Source organism: Amblyraja radiata, chromosome 2 (genome assembly GCF_010909765.2).
Source record: "Amblyraja radiata isolate CabotCenter1 chromosome 2, sAmbRad1.1.pri, whole genome shotgun sequence".
Classification (NCBI taxonomy): domain Eukaryota; kingdom Metazoa; phylum Chordata; class Chondrichthyes; order Rajiformes; family Rajidae; genus Amblyraja; species Amblyraja radiata.
Genome location: NC_045957.1, coordinates 50,169,026 through 50,188,017, shown reverse-complemented (window position 1 = coordinate 50,188,017; position 18,992 = coordinate 50,169,026). Strand labels below are relative to the sequence as shown.

At 41.3% G+C, this 18,992-nt stretch overlaps 1 protein-coding gene across 1 annotated transcript in view; it reads right to left on the bottom strand.

Annotated features, from left to right (window-relative positions):
• Positions 1 to 18,992, bottom strand: part of abcb5 (ATP binding cassette subfamily B member 5) — a 55,434-nt gene that overhangs the window by 18,022 nt on the left and 18,420 nt on the right. Inside the window, exons 7-14 of the mRNA XM_033039367.1 lie at positions 17,748 to 17,918; positions 14,078 to 14,239; positions 8,124 to 8,324; positions 7,128 to 7,274; positions 6,007 to 6,111; positions 5,750 to 5,827; positions 3,366 to 3,449; positions 2,972 to 3,175 (exon numbers count right to left, since the gene is read on the bottom strand). Of these exons, the coding sequence (XP_032895258.1) occupies positions 2,972 to 3,175; positions 3,366 to 3,449; positions 5,750 to 5,827; positions 6,007 to 6,111; positions 7,128 to 7,274; positions 8,124 to 8,324; positions 14,078 to 14,239; positions 17,748 to 17,918 (1,152 nt within the window). The remainder of the gene's footprint in view (positions 1 to 2,971; positions 3,176 to 3,365; positions 3,450 to 5,749; positions 5,828 to 6,006; positions 6,112 to 7,127; positions 7,275 to 8,123; positions 8,325 to 14,077; positions 14,240 to 17,747; positions 17,919 to 18,992) is intronic.

The following is an 18,992-nucleotide window of genomic DNA, read 5'->3' as shown; positions in this document are numbered from 1 at the left end:
TCCTCAATGGTGTGTACGTCCTCGGATGATGTGCCCTCCTAAAGTCCAAGATCAGCTCCTTAGTTTTTTTGATATTCAAGAGGAGGCTGTTGTCCTGACCCCAGAGTGCCAGATCAGCCACCTCCTTCCGGTAGGACTTCTCATCGTTATCGGAGATCAGGCCCACCACCACAGTGTCATCAGCAAACTTGATTATAGAGTTGGAGCTGAACCTAGCCACACAGTCGTGTGTGCACAGGGAGTACAGTATGGGGCTGAGGACACAACCTGATTATATCTTGCACTAAACATTATTCCCTTTATCCTGTACATTGTGGATGTCTTGATTGTAATCACGTGTAGTATTTCCGCTGACTGGATAGCACACAACAAAATAAAGCTTTTCGTTATACCTCGGTATATGTAACAATAATATTTGGAAAATCACCTCTTAAGTATCTTAAGTCTAATGTATAACTATATTGATTAAAAGAAGGTAGATTTTCTTCATGCTACATGTGGATAAAATATTCATAATGGAATAATTTTCCAAATATACATGGAAGATGAGAAATATTAGAGCTGATTTTAACTTTAGATAAAATAGGCAATTCTGGGTTGACAATGCACAAAATATTCTCTAAATTTTATTTTCAAGGGGCAAGATAATATTATACAGGTGCACAACCTTTTATCCGAAAACCTTGGGACCAGACACTTTTCGTAATTTGGAATTTTTCGGCTTTCAGAATAGAAGATTTTTAGCGTAGATTTTAACGGCTGGCTCAGTGGTAGAGTGCTCGGCTCATATCCGCAAGGTCGCGAGTTTGCGCCTCGATCCCGGCAGTTACTCGATCGCGAGTTTGAGTCTTCAATGTAGTTTTTTATTGCAGAATAGGAGAGAATAGGGAGGGTTAGGCTGGGATCATTTTCTGCGAGATGATCTGAGACTGGGAATTTACTAGAATGTTGCCTGGGTTTCAGCAACTAAGTTAAAGAGAAAGGTTGAACAAGTTAGGGCTTTATTCTTTGGAGCGCAGAAGGTTAAGGGGGGACTTGATAGAGGTTTTTAAAATGATGAGAGGGATAGACAGAGTTGACGTGGAAAAGCTTTTCCCACTGAGAGTAGGGAAGATTCAAACAAGGGGACATGACTTGCGAATTAAGGGACTGAAGTTTAGGGGTAACATGAGGGGGAACTTCTTTACTCAGAGAGTGGTAGCTGTGTGGAATGAGCTTCCAGTGAAGGTGGTGGAGGCAGGTTCGTTTTTATCATTTAAAAATAAATTGGATAGTTATATGGATGGGAAAGGAATGGAGGGTTATGGTCTGAGCGCAGGTATATGGGACTAGGGGAGATTATGTGTTCGGCACGGACTAGAGGGGTCGAGATGGCCTGTTTCCGTGCTGTAATTGTTATATGGTGTTATATGGTTAGTGCGGGAGACAAGTGTAGGAGAGGTGTACTGACTGTGTGGCAGAACTTTGGAAGTGATTGCCCACCATTCTCAAAAGCCACTGTGTCTCCCTGTCCCTCCAACTCCAGAGGAATCCGCTCCCCGATGGGCCGCTAGGGCGACAAGTGGCAGTTCGCCCACAGCCCGAGCTGCGCCACCCCAAGAACAAGACGTACCTTGCACACCATCAGCTTCTGCCCCTACGGGGAGCATGTTCCTCTGGAGTTGGAGCGGGGCTGGGCTGGAGTTGCTGATCTGGGATCTCCGTGCTTGCAGTGGGCCTGGGGGTCGGTGTCTCGATGAGGGGGCGCAGCTCGGGCTGTGGGCGAACTGCCACTTGTCGCCGTAGCGGCCCATCGGGGAGCGGCTTCTGGTGGTCCTGATGTCTCTCAGCTCCTGTCCAATGGGGTGGCCGGAGACGTCAGGACCAACAGGAACCCGCTCCCCGATGGGCCGCTACAGCGACAAGTGGCAGTTCGCCCACAGCCCGAGCTGCGCCCCCTCATCCACAACCCGGGTTCCTCTGGAGTTGGAGCGGGGCTGGGCTAGAATTGCTGCTGGCTGTGAGTCTTTGGGATCTCCGTGCTTGCAGTCGGTGTCCCGTTGGTCCTGACGTCTCCGGCACCCCCCTGGACAGGAGCTGAGACTGGCAATTGTACCGCCCTTGCCCCCTCCCTCTGCAACTGCAAAGAACCCCACTCTCCTGCAAGGGCGGTACGGAACGGTACGTCACAGCCCGAGCTGCTCCCCCTCATCCGCAACCCCAAGAACAAGACGTACCTTGCACACCATCAGCTTCTGTCCCTACGGGGAGCGTGGTCCTCTGGAGTTGGAACGGGGCTGGGCTGCTGCTGGCTGTGGGTCTCTGGGATCTCCGTGCTTGCAGTGGGCCTGAGGGTCGGTGTCCCGTTGGTCCTGACGTCTCCGGTGACTGGCACTGACCTGCTGGCATCGCCGACGTGAAGACAGTGCAAAGCCCCCACGCCAGTGCAATGGGCGGGGAGCTGGAGAGAGGAGGGAAGGGGTCACACACATGGCCGGGAAGCAGAGGGGTGTAGGTGGGGTGAAACTGAAGGGAGCAACAATCTGCTGCTGCCTGCCCGCTGAATTAAAAAGTTCCCACGCAAGACTCACGATACACTGTGTATCGTGAGTCTACCGTGGGAACTTTTTAACTCAGCGGGCAGGCAGCAGCAGATTGTCAATTATTAACCCTCCCGCACAATATACCCTCACCTTCTCTTTTATGAATGGGGATTTAGTTCCCCTTTCTTCGAGGACCGACCGGAGGTTCCGCTGTCACCTCTGCGGGCCGCCCTCGGTGAACGTCTTCAAGGACCTTTCTTCAAGGACCGAAAAAATGTCCGCTATTCGGAGCTTTTTGTTATTTGGAATTTCGGATAAAAGGTTGTGCACCTGTACCTACTATTGGAAATTATAATGAATTCCCATATTACTTGGAAAAGTTGCCTTTTGCATAGAAAATACACTTTTCCTGATGAATGAACTTTAAATAGACTATGGTAAATTCTCACCTGTCCAGATTTTACAAGATATTTATCATCCTTTAATGATTGCCCTGAAAATGTTCGCATTGCAATAAAATTTGCAGCAATAAGAAATGGGATACAACACAGAATAACTAAAGTCAGCTGCCATCCAAACACGAATGCGACGATTACAGCAGTTCCTAAGGTGCAGATATTCATTGCAATGCTACCGATTTGTAATCCCGTGGCCTGAAAGAAAAAGAAACATGATTTGATTCCAATGCAACATACCTGTATGTAGTACAATGTGTTTTAAAGTGGGCAGCAGACAAAAAGTTGAACTCGTGTATACAATATTAATTATATGGAATGTAAAGCAGTAGAGTGCAGAAATCGGCCCTTGGGCCCACCACATCTGCACAAACATGATGTCACTTACCCCTTTAACCTGTGAAGCATCTGTAGCCAAACGAGTTAGTAGCACACCAACATTATTCTTTTGATCATCAAACCAACCAATCTCCTAGTGTTAAGATAAATTGAGTGTTAATTAAATTCAAACTATTAAACAATAAGGTTTAATAAAAAGCTACAGCATCTCAGACTGGAATCATTGCATATTCCATGTGAATCATCTCCCTTTAACTGATATCTAAGATTTTACCAGCATGTGGGTCATTCAGACGTGCATCTATTCCCACACAAAAGATCTCAGTGGAAATGTCCCCCACCGAAGAATTATTAAACATTTGCAGGTTTTCCCAGTTTACGACAAGCTTTCTTCCTGCAAACTGTTCATAGGCTGAACTGTTCACGTCGGAAGTGCAGCCGCAAACCAAGTTCTCAGCTGGCAAAGGATGGCCACAGAGGACATTTACTTATAAAAGGTAGTTCATGGCAAAGGGTATAAATCACGGTTCACAAAAGGTCTACTTACTCCACATTTGTTGGGCCCCTCAATGGATTTTGCTTTGCCAGTAGAGAGGCGTGGCCCAAGTTTGACATTTTGACATTGTGTTTTGCAGGTCACAGCAAATGGTATTGTGGTGTTTTTAATGGCTAATGCATGTTTGTGTCTGCCTTATGTAGTTCAGCATTGTCAGTTATTTCAGTTGGTCCTGTGTCCCACAGATGCCAGTGGTCAAAGTCGACAAATCGATCAGGTTATCCAATGGAGTTTAGTTTAGTTCAGTTTAGATAGAAGAAGATAGAATGCCTTTTGTTGTCATTCAAACAGACAAGGTTTGAACAACATTTCATTTCTGCAATCATGACATTACAAACACACACTTACACAATTTACACAAACATCCAACAAAGTGAATCTCCAACACCTCCTCACTGTGATGGAAGGCAAAAGTCTTATCTCTTCCCTTTGTTCTTCTCCCGCGGTCCAGCAATCCAACTGCAGCGTCGGGGCGACTGGGGCTCACAATGTTAAAGCCCCCGGCGGGCGATGGTAAGTCCCGCAGCCGTTAAGCCACGCCGGGTGATGTTAGGCCTCGCTCAGAGTAATTTAAACCGTGCGATTCCGGCGGGAGAAGTTGCCATTGCGGGAGCTCCGAAAAGCGGTCTCCCACCAGGGACCTGCGAGCTCCCGATGTTCCAGTCCAGCGGGCCTGCGGCCGGAGCCTCTGAAGCTCCAAAGACGAGTTGCAGCAGTGCAGCGCCACCACAGCTCTCCCCACTCCGAAGTCGGCCAGCTCCACGATGGCGAGTCCGCAGGCTCCACGACTGGAGCCCTCAGGTTGGTTCCGGTTGGAGGCCGCCACCGCCGAATTCTGAATAAGTCTCTAAAAAGACACATCTACTTCCCATAGGAAAATTATCTAGAGTTTATTCTCATCCATATGCCCCATATTGATGCGACCTGTGCCTATAGATTCTCATTAAAATTGAACATCCCTGTGACCAAATTATTCAATAATAGTCTAAAATGTCCATTTGAAATAGTGTTCCAGAAAGCAAAGCGACTTCAAAAAAACTGTGTATGTTATTTTTCCAATGATTGTTAATAGTTTGCATTAAAATATATATTAATTGCTACATTTCTCCATGTTAACATTAGGGGCGGTACAGTTGCTGCCTTACAGCGACACAGTCCCAGGTTCGATTCTGACTATGGGTGCTGTGTACAGAGTTTGTAAGTTCTCTCTGTGACTACGTGGGATGCTTCAGTTTCATCACATATTCCCAAGATGTGCAGGTTTGGAGGTTAATTGCCTCTGTAAATTACCTCTAAAGTGCAGGATGTTAGTGGGATAACATAGAATTACTGTACAGGTGATGGATGGTTGGCAGAGTGTGCTGAAGGATCTGTTTTTACGCTGTATCTCTAAACTAAACTAAGTTTAAAACTCGATTTTATCTACTCACTTCCAGGTAGGCACAAATACCATTTGATAGAGTGAACAGATTCTACAAGACCAAGTTGTACACCAGCAAAACTCAATTTTCCAGACATTTGATCATTCACTTATCCCATCTATATCACATTGTAACTTTCTTTTAGTCACATCACAATTTACTTCTTTGCTCCAAGTCAACTATTAGAGTCTGAAAAAGGCTCTCGACCTAAAACGTCACCTGTCCATGTTCTCCAGAGATGCTGCCTAACCGGCTGAGTTACTCCAGCATTTGTGTCCAATTGTAAAAAGTTAATTCCCCAAATTTCAGGAATCTGAAAGTTTAGGGAATCTCCAACAACTTGCACAAATTCCAATGTTTACAGATACTTGATGTGTGTCTGAGATATTTATAGATGAATAATTCACAGTTATACTTTGCACTTCTGTCCTATCAGGAATTAGAAGAGCTACCCACCTGTTGTAACATTGCTTTAAATGATAATGCACGCAGCCTCATTGTAAGGATTTCCCCAGATTTTCCAAACGTGTAACCCTTGAAGATTTCAAAAGAAAAACTATAATTAGAATATTAGATGAGCATGTAGCTTTTGTGTTCTCATGACTTCCGAAAGCAACATTCATACTAGCAAGTGGAATGGTTATAATTTTGCAATTTGATATTATGTGTGAACACAGGAAGCCAAGGGGCTTCTATTCTTTTTGGTCACTCACCTGTATACAGTGACACAACAATAAGAGAGCTCCCAGACCTAGGAAAATCAAGGAAAATATAGAAGCCCTCTGCTGTTTTTGTTCAGGGTCAGTGATTGCAAATACCTAGATGAAGGAATAAAACAAAGATGTTATTAAGGCAGTGTTTTTTACAACTTTTCAGTATTAATCAGCCAATTGTAAGGGAAACAGTTAAAACGGCAGGTTGATGATATTTACCTCTAGGACCAGCAGTACTGCAAATATTAGTGAATATCAATGATTAAGGCATCAGGCATTATGAACATTGTTAGACCTAAAGAGATTAAATCCAGGAACTTGGATAAAGAGGAAGAGATAAGGGTAATGTTTGGTGTAGGAAGGAATTGTAGATGCTGGTTTACACCGAAGATAGACACAAAAAGGTGGACTAACAGAGCAGTTCGGGCAGCATCTCTGGAGAAAAGGAATATGTGACATTTTGGGTTGGGACACTTCCTCAGACATTGTCATTGGTTAGTATTTGGTGGCATCAGTTGGAGCCAACAAGATAAGATTAACAGCCATGGACAGAACAGTTTCACCTCTTTTAAGATGTATATTAAAAAAAAATATCTGTCAAATTGAGAGAGCTTACCCTGGCATTTTCTCACATAGGCCTTTGTATTTCATGGATTAGTTCATAGGTCTGGACTCCAAATAAAGTATAAAATACTGTTGTGTATAATTAAAAGTGGCAACTTGTTGGCATGCACCATGTCTTCGAAACTAACTATGTAATGAGCAAACAAGGTCTAATCATTTAAAAGTTTGGTCAAAGGGTAGTATTGGGCAGTAAAATTGAGAGAGTACTCCAGTTTTCCATTAAAACATTGTAATTAATTTTCTACCTTCATCTGAGAAGATAGGTCCAATATTTTGCATCTAATCTGAAGATAGCACCATTGACTATATAGCATTGTTGTGTGGCCCACAATCATATGGGTCTTAAACATTTGGCTCATACGATGAGTTTTCACCTTAATGTTAAAATTATTGTTATTATAATTTTCCTAGGTAAATGTTGACTATATATAGTCCATTTAATTAGGTTTATAACTTCAAATCTTTGACTTTATTGAGTGCATAAAAACAAATCTCACCCCAATAATCCGTGAAAACACCGCACCAAATGCTACTGGTACACCACCACCTACAATGGCTGAGAGGATTCCAATGACAACATATGGCCACTCGGTTTTGTTCAGAGCAAGGATTTGTAGAAATGAAACTTCTGCTAAATCTTTTTCCTATAAAAATTCCAGAAATAAAACAATATAATTAAATCATTCCAGGATAGATGTGAGAATAAGGGCATATAGTTTAAAAGCCGTTCCTCTATTATCTCAGGAGGAAAGAACTATGTCAGATTTGACATCGTTAATATACATTAGGAAATGCAGCAGTCGTAATACTGATCGTGGTTAATATCCCAATTTATTTACCTCCAGTCCAATAAAACAACCTTTCATTTCTGCATTCTGTTCCTGGAAAAAAGTTACTATAAGCCCTTTTAATTATGTGGCCAATCTTGATGACAAGACAAAATATGCAGTATAATATTAAATGCATTTTGTACAGTATGTCCATTATACCAAAGCAACCAAACTTGACTCATCAACTCTCTGATACCTCACCAAAAAACTCTAACATGATTTACCATGTTGAATTTACATAAGACCATGTTGAATTTCTCTATGCAATCCATACTTGTTCAAGTGACTTTTAATTCCATCCCTGACTATTCTTTTAGAACTGTCCGCACTACCATCAATAAACGGACTGGTCTGTAGTTACTCAGTTTATCAAGTACCTTTCCTTGAACAAGAATGCAACAGTTGGGGTTAACGGTCCTCAGTGACCACTCCTGTATCTATGGATATTTGGAAGATTATAGACACAGCCCTTCCAATTTCTTTCATAACTTCCCTCCATACCCAAGGACATACAGTACCTTGTTGGACCAGGTTATTTATCTATTTTAGCTGTAACTTGCACCTCATTTTTATTGTTAGTTTTATGTGTACACAGCCAATATATAAACATTTATATAAAATGTTTGCCATATTGAAATTCACATATATAAATTCAGTTCTAACCGAATTGTTTGCTTCGTCATTGTTCTCTGTTGTTTCTTTTGATTCAGAGGAAGCAATTTTTTGAAGTTTCTTGCTTGATGTTCTTCTGAAACTGCTCCTGCTCATTATCTGCATGCTTTTGACTTCATCGTTCTCCAGTTCATTCACATTCTCCAAAGCATCGCCTCTTTCTTCAGCACAATCACCCATCTTATTTGAACTCTGAAAGATGAGGAAAAAGAAAATATTTCTTAAGATTTCTGATTAACTTAAATGCTGTCACTTAAGTGCTAAAAAATGGACACCTTTGTCATGTAGCGAAGTTGGGCAAGATGAATTTCAAAGGCCCTGCATTATCAGCAAGTTAAAATCACTCAAGATAGTCACCTGCCCTCAAGAAGTGTTGATTCCAGATTGTAATCTACTTGGTAGAGAAGGCAGCAACAAAACCTTTCCAAAGCTAGTGGGAGGTCATATTTTACAAGTCAGGCTATATTTGTAATCTGTCCACTCTTTCTTAACATGCCATCCTATTGAGAAACTGCAGTGAATGTCCCAGAAAGTATAAACAATGGAGGATTGAATCATGGCCAGACAAGATCTATTATGTCTTCACAAAAGTATTGGCATTCAGCATATTCGAAGAGGTAGTTATTCATTTTGCAAGACACCACACTTAAACTATTGATACATTTAAAATTTTAAATGGTGTGTCTGTGATGTTGCTGAGAAGCAGCCACACCACATAATAATTCTGTCTAATAAAGATCACTTATTTTTACAATGAGCAAAATACTTTAAATTGTCACTCATAACGTGGTTTCAATACTTTAACAAACAATAAACATTCAGTGTTGAATCTCCACTGCAGCTTAAAGCAACAACTTCTATTAATACAGAAAAGAAAATGTGCAAAAGAAATAGCCGGAGGATCTTGGCAGAAGTGTACTGGCACAGAAATAGCTCCACAAAATAAAGAGGTGACAGGCAAGGCAGAAAAACTCTGGTCAGAAGTGAGTTTTAAAGTCCCTCCAAAGGGAGAAGATAGAATGGAAGGTATACCAGTGGATAAGGCCAAGCCATATGCTGGGGTAAAAAGGAAAGGGGAGAGTAGAAAGAATGCAAGGTTCTTGTAGGATTTTGGGTTTAAATAAATTCAAGATGCAAGGAGAGCCAAGGACATAAAATATTTAAAATTTAAGATGATCATTTTTAATTTGAGGCTTTGTTAGGCTGTTCATGCTGCTGCTATAAACACTTAAGAATGTTGCCATATGCATGTAATCCTTAATCTATTCATAATTTATGAACAGACAAAGAACGGCATTGCTTAGTAAATCAAACAGCATTTTGCTCATTAATTTTGCGTAGTTTGAATTAAGGGTTACAGTTACAGCAGAGATTTTACACATACAGATATGAGATTTTGAAAAGGTTAATAGTGCGCAGTGATGGAAATAGGGGAGCACGTAGGGGGACGGCGTTCCCCTAGTTTTCAATTTCCAGCTTGGGTTTCATGAGTTCTGCAGAAAAATTCGAGTCGTTTATCACTTTGTTCAACTCAGACGAAAACGATTTGTTAACTGCCACTGTTAGCACTTGTTAACAGCCAGTATTTAACAGTAGTTATACAACGTGTCGTCAATACAATGATCCACATTCCTCAGTAAATGTAATTGTGTTTTGACCATGTATTAATGACACCGCGTTCCTTTGAATAAAATTCAAGGGAGAATTTCTTAAGTTCACTCTCAGGGCTACCGGACCACGAGCACAGGCTCAGGTAAAGTCATGTTATTTTATTATTCCACATTATTTTATTTGCCTCCCTGCCACCATGCCTCCATGCCTGCCTGCCTCTCTGCTTCCGTGCCTCCCTGCCTCCGTGCCTCTCTGCCTCCGTGCCTCTCTCCCCGCTCTCGAAAACTCGCTGAGGTATTTTGGAAGGTATTTTGGAGAAATGAGATGCATAAAATGTGCACATTTAAAAAATCAGGGTTCAGATATACAAACCTTCAAAAGCAAATGATATGCTACATTTTCAAATGGGAAATAATGCTTAAGAAGCTAATAGAAAACATATAAATCATTGGTTGTGCCATAGTTAGAATATTGTGTTCAATTTTTGTGGAACAATATTTCCTTCAGCTAACAAAAATAATGAATAATTAGTCTGAGTTAGTCAATTAGTTAATGGTGCAGAAACGCTTGGCTAGCAGTCACCGTTGAATGGTATTCGATATACCAGTTAAGAGGGAGAAGGACAAGTCACAAACAAGGCTCTAGATTTAAGTAAACTTTGGGAAAGTGAGGCAGAAGACTAGACTATGCAGAGCATTGACAAACAATGTGAAATGTTCCAAGATGTTCTTGGTAATACATTTCTTGGCCTATACATTTTGAATTGAATTGAAATTACTTGTCATTCAAAAATGAATGAAAATAAATGAATGTTATCCCTAACAACTAAGTTCAGGTAGACAGTAACATGGATAAGGGAGAGCCAGTGGATGTAGGGTGCCTGGACTTTCAGAAAACCTTTGATAGGGTCCCACACAGGAGATTCGTGGGCAAAATGGTATTGGTGGTAGGGTATTAACATGGTAGAAAATTGGTTGGCAGACAGGAAACAAAGAGTAGGAATTAATGGTTCCCTTTCAGAATGGCAGGTAGTGACTAGTGGGGTGCCTCAAGGCTTGGTGCTGGGACCGCAGCTATTCACAATATATATTAATGATTTAGATGAATGAATTAAAAGTAATGTTAGCAAATTTGCAGATGACACAAAGCTGGATGGCAGTGTGAACTATGAAGAGGATGCTATGAGGATGCAGGGTGATTAGGATAGGTTGGATGAGTGGGTAGATCCATTGCAGATGCAGTATAATGTGGATAAATGTGAGGTTATCCACTTTAGTGGCAAGAACAAGAGGCAGATTATCATCTGAATGGCAGGTAGACACCAAATGCTGGAGTAACTCAGCGGGTCAGGCAGCATCTCTGGAGCAAAGGAATGGGTGACGTTTTGGGTCGAGACCCTTCTTCTGTATGGTGTTAGATTAGGAAAAGGGGAAGTGCAACGAGACCTGGATGTACTTGTACATCAGTCACTGAAAGTAAGCATGCAAGAAACAGCAGGCAGTGAAGAAAGCTAATGACACGTTGGCCTTCATAATGATAGGATTTGAGTATAGGAGCAAAGAGGTCCTTCTGCAGTTGTACAGGGTCCTGGTGAGACCACACCTGGAGTAATGTGTGCAGTTTTGGTCTCCTAATTTGAGGAAGGACATTCTTGCTATTGAGGGAGTGCAACGTAGGTTAACGAGGTTAATTCCCGGGATGGCAGAAATGTCATATGATGAAAGAATGGAACAACTGGGCTTGTATAGGACGAGAGGGTATCTTATAGAAACATAGAATTATTAAGGGATTGGACACGGTAGATGCAGGAAACATGTTCCCGATGTTGGAGGAGTCCAGAACCAAGGGCCACAGCTTAAGAATACGGGGTAGGCCATTTAGAACTGAGATGAGGAAAAACCTTTTCACCCATAGTGTTGTGAATTTGTGGAATTCTCTGCCTCAGATGGCAGTGGAGGCCGACTCACTGGATGCATTTAAAAGAGACTTAGAGCTCTTAGGGCTAGTGGAATCAAGGGATATGGGGAGAAGGCAGGAATGGGGTACTGATTGTGGATGATCAGCCATGATCACATTAAATGGCTCGAAGGGCAAAATGGCCTACTCCTGCACCTATTTTCTATGTATCTATGTAAAATGCTGGAATAACACAACGGAACAGGCAACATCTCTGGAGAGAAGCAATGGGTGACGTTTCGGGTTGAGAACCTTTTTCATACTGATGTCAGGGGTGAGTGGGACAGAGATAGAATGCAGTTGGAGACAGTAAGACTGGTGGGAGAACTGGGAAGGGGGAGAGGATGGAGAGAGAGGGAAAGCCAAGGCTATTTGAAGTTAGAGAAATCAATGTTCATACCGCTGGGGTGTAAGCTACCCAAGCAAAATATGAGGTGCTGTTCCTCCAATTTGCGCTGGGCCTCACTCTGACAATGGAGGAGGCTCAGGACAGAAAGGTCAGATTGGGAATGGGAGAGGAATGGCGTGAATTTGCAGCTTTATCCTGCACTACTTAAACCAAGGGCGAGCGAACGAGCGGATAGATGGACGAAAGCAATGATCATAGAGCGGAATAGATGACATTTCGGGCCACACACACATACACACACATGTTCAAAGTTAATAAGGAGGACTAGGCACCTGCACATCGAGCCTGCACCGCCATTCAATATGATCATGGCTGATCATCCAACTCAGTATCCTGTACCTGCTTACTCTCCATACCCCCTGATCCCTTTAGCCACAAGGGCCACATCTAACTCCCTCTTAAATATAGCCAATGAACTGGCCTCAACTACATTCTATGGCAGAGAATTCCAGTGATTCACCACTCTCTGTGTAAAAAATGTTTTTCTCATCTCAGTCCTAAAAGATTTCCCATTTATCCTTAAACTGTGACCCCTTGTTCCGGACTTCCCCAACATCGGGAACAATCTTCCTGCATCTAGCCTGTCCAACCCCGTAAGAATTTTCTACGTTTCTATAAGATCCCCCCTCAATCTTCTAAATTCTAGCGTGCATGAAGAAGCCATGACCAAAGCAAAGATACTCGAGCGGAGACAGAAGCCGGTTATGGAAATGGTGCTGAAGTTTACCCATGACCCTACTACGTCTTTGTCGTCGAGTGGACTATCTTGCTCCGCTATAGGATCTTTGGTTTCCAGTCTCCATGAGGAAAGTGGCGCTGTAAGGGCATTCCACTTCTTTCACCAGCTAATTGGAACATTTCCCAATTCCATAACGACTGTCCAAGAACTTGGCCCTCATCAGACCTGGCGACTCTCCACCGTATACGGAGTTCACCTCCTGGACGCTCAACTCATGGACCACTCGCTCCATCCTGAAGTGGATATCAAACAGCTGTAAACCGCTGGCGGGACTGTGGTGGAACGCAAACTCCCAGTCAAAGTAGCGAACGCGGTTGTTTACAACGTGGTATCTTGGTCCACGTGGCTCGAACTGGAGGGGGTCGTAGGTTTGAAACTTCTGTCGAGGTCTCAACGAGGAGTAGTTGGGATCCGAATCCGTCCTTTGGATCTCTCTCGCTCTCTTACTCCCTCTCTCTCACCCTCTCACCTCGGCATTCCCGGAATCTTTTGCCGTTTTGCGGGGACGGCTGCATCTGCGGTTCCTTCTTGTTGGGGGGGGGGGGGGGAGCCCTGGCCCGTGGCGGCTCCTGGTCCATTCCCACCACGGGTGCCGCCTGGCTCGCTGAGTTCCTCCAGCACTCTGTGTTTTTTCTTTGGCTCTGGAGTTGAAGGTGCACACGGGGGAGCTGGGGTGGCTCAGCGGGACAGGCGGCGGCTCTGGGGAGTGGGTGGCATTTCGGGTCGAGACCCTTCTGCAGACAATCACAAGTACTCTCACCAACGAGAGTTTAGTTCAGTCTGAAGAAGGGTCTTCTCTCCAGAGTCGCTGCCTGTCCCACTGTGTTACTCCAGCTTTATGTCTAACTTCAATTTGAAGTCTTAATAAAAAACACAGAGTGCTGGAGGAACTCAGTGGGCTATGTGGCATTTGAGGAAGGGGAGAGGGGGGTAGAGGGGGGGAGAGATGCAAGAAAGCAGCTATGACATATAATGCACAATAAACTATATTATAAATACACAATAAACTATATTATAAATACACAATAAACCAGTTATGCATTCTTGTACTCTTACATGGATATGACTTGACCCAAGACTGGCATTTCAGCCATTAAGAGAAAGTCATGAAAGTCTCCTCGGATTTCCCATTTCCTTCACATATTAATAGTTTATAAGCCGATTATACAGCTGTATCAGTCATAGAAGAACAAATAAACAAAGATGGTTTGGTTGCAGTTTACTGCTTACCTGCTGCATTACAAGGGAATAATAAATGCCCTTCTTGTCCATGAGTTCACTGTGAATACCTTGTTCAGTAACTACTCCATTGGAAAAGACAGCAATGGTATCAGCAGTACTGATTGTTGAGAGGCGATGGGCAATCACAATGGTTGTACGACCTGCACTGGCCTGTAATGAAAAGGTGATCAGAAAGGATGATCTAAATCTTGTTCACAATGGTTGGAAACATTGAAATATTACATTTGGGGAATCACATTGCTTGTTAATGAAAGTCTTTGGTTTACATGCTTTGAAATTTGACTATTAACATAAGAAATCCCATTGTTTGCAATTTCACTACTTATCTTAAAGTGGAGTCAAAGGATGTTAGAGATGTATGTTAAGTTGTTATACATTAATAATCATGTAGCATAATCTTGAACTAATTGTATTAAGACAAATTACTAGAATCATCTATAGCCTTTCTAAAGCATTGTTAAAGCATTGTGAAAGCATAAAACATAACATGAAACTGATGGACCAGATACAAGAAAGCTTCCAAACTGGAGTGGTCCAGACATAACCTTGGAAAGCAGTCTTGTTCTTTATATTTCAGGCATAATCATTCTTTAGAATTGATTGAACACTTGGACTAGATTCTCTATTCTGCTGAAAGCTGCATGTGTGCCACCACTGGACATGACAGCAAAGAAGGAGACCATTTGGCTGGCATTTCTGCTATTAAAAGGTTCTATTGCGAATAGAAAATAACCTCTTAGGTTTCCCATTTCCTTAACATAGTAATTTGCAAACAACTTATACAAACATATCAGTCGCAGAACAAAATAAACAAAGCTGATTTGCTAACAGTTTACAGCTACATGCTGCATTACAAGGGAATAGTAGATGCTCTTCTTGTCCATGAACTCACTGTGAATTCCAGTTCTAGTTCTATACACCACCCCTTTTTCTGCAGCTTTGCAATTTTTAATCTGCCATTTATAGATATTCAATTCTATAAATCACACATGAATCACACATTAGAAGCTGCCTCTACCACATAACAGGCAGTGCATCCTGATTCCTCCACAACTTTCACCAAAATGTATTTCTGCATGTCACTCTCAATTCCCTTCTGCTTTATATCGGTGACCTCTATCCTTGACTCCATTGCCAAAGAGAACAGACTCCCACTATCCACTCTGCTCAGACTCCTTATTATTTTATGTTCTACACTCAAATCCCCTCAGCCTCTCATTCTCCTCCATTAGAGAAAACGCTCCCAGTCACTCCAATCGATTTTTGTAACCGTAGCACTCATTCCAGGAACTATTCTCATAGATGTTTTAGATCTTCTCCATCCCTTCACTTTCTTTCAATAATGTGGTGATAAGAATGGAACATTATGCAACAGATGAGGCTGGAGCATTATTTTATAAAGTTCACACTATGTCTCTATTGATAAAGCCTGGAAATCCTTCTCAACTCCAAATATTTCCCTTCAGAATTGTAACCGAAACATTTAGATATCTCGGAGTTTACGTGACTAGAAAATACACCTCTCTATTTAAAACAAATTTCCCACCACTAATCACTAAACTATATGCCTACATTCAATTCTGGAAAACACTAATTATTTCCCTTATAGATCGAGTAAATGCCATAAAGATGATCTTCCTTCCACAACCTATATTTATTTCAATCAATATCTCTAAAAGTTAAAAAAATAAAAATTGATTCCACTATTACTAACTTCATTTGGAACTACAAAACCCACAGAATACATAAAAGACATTTGTGCAAATCCAAAGAAAATTCCCCCTTGTCTAACACCATTGTTAACCCCAAATGGGGCTGAGACCCTATTGCCCCATTTTATTTGCATAGTCTGGTGGGCATACCAGTAGACCAGAATTCTAACAATGTATTTAGGCACCCCTCTTTGACTCATTTTACCAAACAACTTTCTGTGATTAACACGGTCAAAGGCTTTGGAAGCATCAATAAAGCACATAAGGATTGAAGAGTTTTTGCCTCTATATTTGTTTACAATCTCCTTTAGGGCATATATGCATAAGTCAGTGCCATGTTTAGCTTTGAAGCTTTAGCTTTAGCTCTTCCTAAATTTATTTTCTACTACTGGGCGACTAACATTAAAAATATAATTTTCTGGTTGGACGATACATCTCAACAGGTAAATTGGTTAAAAATGGAGAGGGAAGATTGTTTGCCTTTGTGATGAATGTGATGAAATAATTATAATTCTATTAGTAAAAGGGATGATGCACCTCAAACAGATTATTTGATCTTTATCATGTGGAAGTTGCTTCACACTAACAGGCTGCAACATTTTCTAAATAAAGCGACAATAGTATGGGACATTATTTAAGGTGCTCTTGGAAGATATAATAACATTTCTTACCTTTGAAACTATTAACAGCCTTACTTCCTGAGGAATATAACTGATTACCAAAAGGAGAATGAGTAATTGAGGGACCTTTCATATATTCCTGTTCCTTTGCTAGAATTCTCAATTGGTTAAATCAGCTTGGGTTTCTTTTACATTATATTGTTCAGATATCATTAAAATAATTGTTTGTCTCCACCTTCAACAGATTCCTATTAAATTAATTGTACTTTTTATATGATAGTCAAGGCATTAAAACAGCTACAATTGAACACAACAGAATAAAAGTAATTAAAATTCTTAAATGGAGCATTGTATAGTACTGTATATGGAGACACAGGAGATACTGGAATCTGGAGCTAAAAATGAGCTGGTGGAGGAACTCGGTGCATCAAGCAGCATCTGTGGAGCCAAAATGATTTTTGATGCTTCAGGTCGACCCTACATTGGGGCTAAGAATATAAAGGAGAGATAGACAGCATGAACAGGTGAAGGGGAAGGGAGTAGCTAGGTGGATTCAGGTGAAGAGAGTTTGAAGGGTAGATGGAGACAGGTGAAGAAGGGTACAGTAATGATCGCAACACAGGTTGGGAGGTGAAAACTGGAGACAAAAAAGGACTTAGACCTGTGGGTTCTCTGTTTCTCCCCTACTCTTTCCATTCATCCACCTTACCCAATTCCACTCATCACTTTCTTTTCTTATCAGATTCCATAGTCAGCAGCCTTGAATGTCTCACCCTTTCACTTCCCATCTGCCACTAAATCCATTCTTTCTTTCCCCACCATAGACATATCATAAATAGGTTCAATAGCATTTCATCCAGTGGGTAGAACTCCTATTACAAGCCTCATTCCAGTGAAACAATATATTGTGCCTGTGCTTTTGACAATCACATGAATCCAGAAGCTATTTATAAATGATTTCAATCAAATTTCCTATCATAAATATACTGGGTGTCTGCAATTCTACATCCTAAAACATCATGTACATAGTCTGTTAGAGTTCCATGTCCATAATTATTTGAGTTGAGATAACTAGGTGTAGCAAAATATTGAAAGTAAAAGACACTGAGGTTGAATGACATAGCAGAGAGGACAAAGTGAGTCATTCTTATAATTCTAATGCCTTTGTAGTAGCCTGGAATATTGAGAAAGGACAGGAGAATCTGGGCAAATTCATTTCATTTGCACTTTATGTGCAATGTGACGAATAAAACGTCACGAATAATAGTAAGGAATTCACGAATAATAGTAAGGAATTCTGGTATCCCTTAATTCACTCCCACTTACCTTATCCAGAGCTGCCTGCACTATTGATTCACTCTGAGTATCGAGAGCAGATGTCGCTTCATCCAGCAGAAGAATTTTTGGGTTGCTGATTATTGCACGTGCAATAGCAATTCTCTGCTTCTGTCCACCACTCATCTGGGTACCTCTTTCACCAACAATTGTGTTAAATTTCTGTAAGATTTAAAAGCACAAACCTTATGCTATTTCCTACAATCTTTAAAAAATATAGCAAATTAATCTTGAAATGGGCTCATGAAAAAGTGGGGTTCAAAGACAGAATTCCTGAGCTTAAGATCAAAATAACTGAAGATGTAACCATCACTGGAGATGAAATAAAACGGATTTATTAAATATATCTAATAATATAAATTAATATATTAATAAAATTGATATCTCACCGATATATGTTTAGTGAGATAAATTTGTCTACTTTGACCAAATGAATGGCTGTATGAACACTAGAACTAAAATAAATATAAACAAGAATAGGCCACGTGACCTTTATGCCAACTCCAGCTATCATTTTTCCAACGTCTCCAGAGATAGCTTCCATCTTCTTGCCTGGTCATTAAGCTGGTACCATAGATTGCATGACCATCACAATACCCATTCAAATCTCATTTCTGTTGAAGGTGAATGTGAAAATTGCCCTTTTGAAAATAGCAGGTTCATTATCCATCCATTACAGAATTAGTGATGCACCAAGGATATTACATTTTTTCAACAGAGAAGGAGGCTATATCTCACAAACACATTTAGTGAGTGCTGCATACTTGTCTATGTCGCCATTGGTCATGGGATCAGATCAAATTTAAATCATGAGTATCAATGTAGCATGGCTCAGCAAATTGACCAAGGAAGGAAAGGATACAAGACAATTTCTAAAGAGACTTTCTAATTTTAAAAAACGGTATCATCTGGGCTTATGCATTTAGAATCATAATGTTATGAAGCTGTAAAGCATAGAAACTGGCTCCTTGGCCCACTAAATCATTGCCGACCCCATGCCTGTCTATTGCTTATACAGCCAGTCTGAAGAAGGGTCCCGACCCAAAACATCACCCATCCTTTTTCTCCAGAGATACTGCCTGACCCGCTGAAATATTCCAGAACTATATATTTACCATCTATACTAATCCTGCTTTCCTGCATTAGTTCTCTGTGTGCCCTGCTCATTCAAGTACCCGCCCAGATGAGCCTTAAATGTTATTACTGTTCCTTCCTCTCCCACCTCTTCTGGCAGCT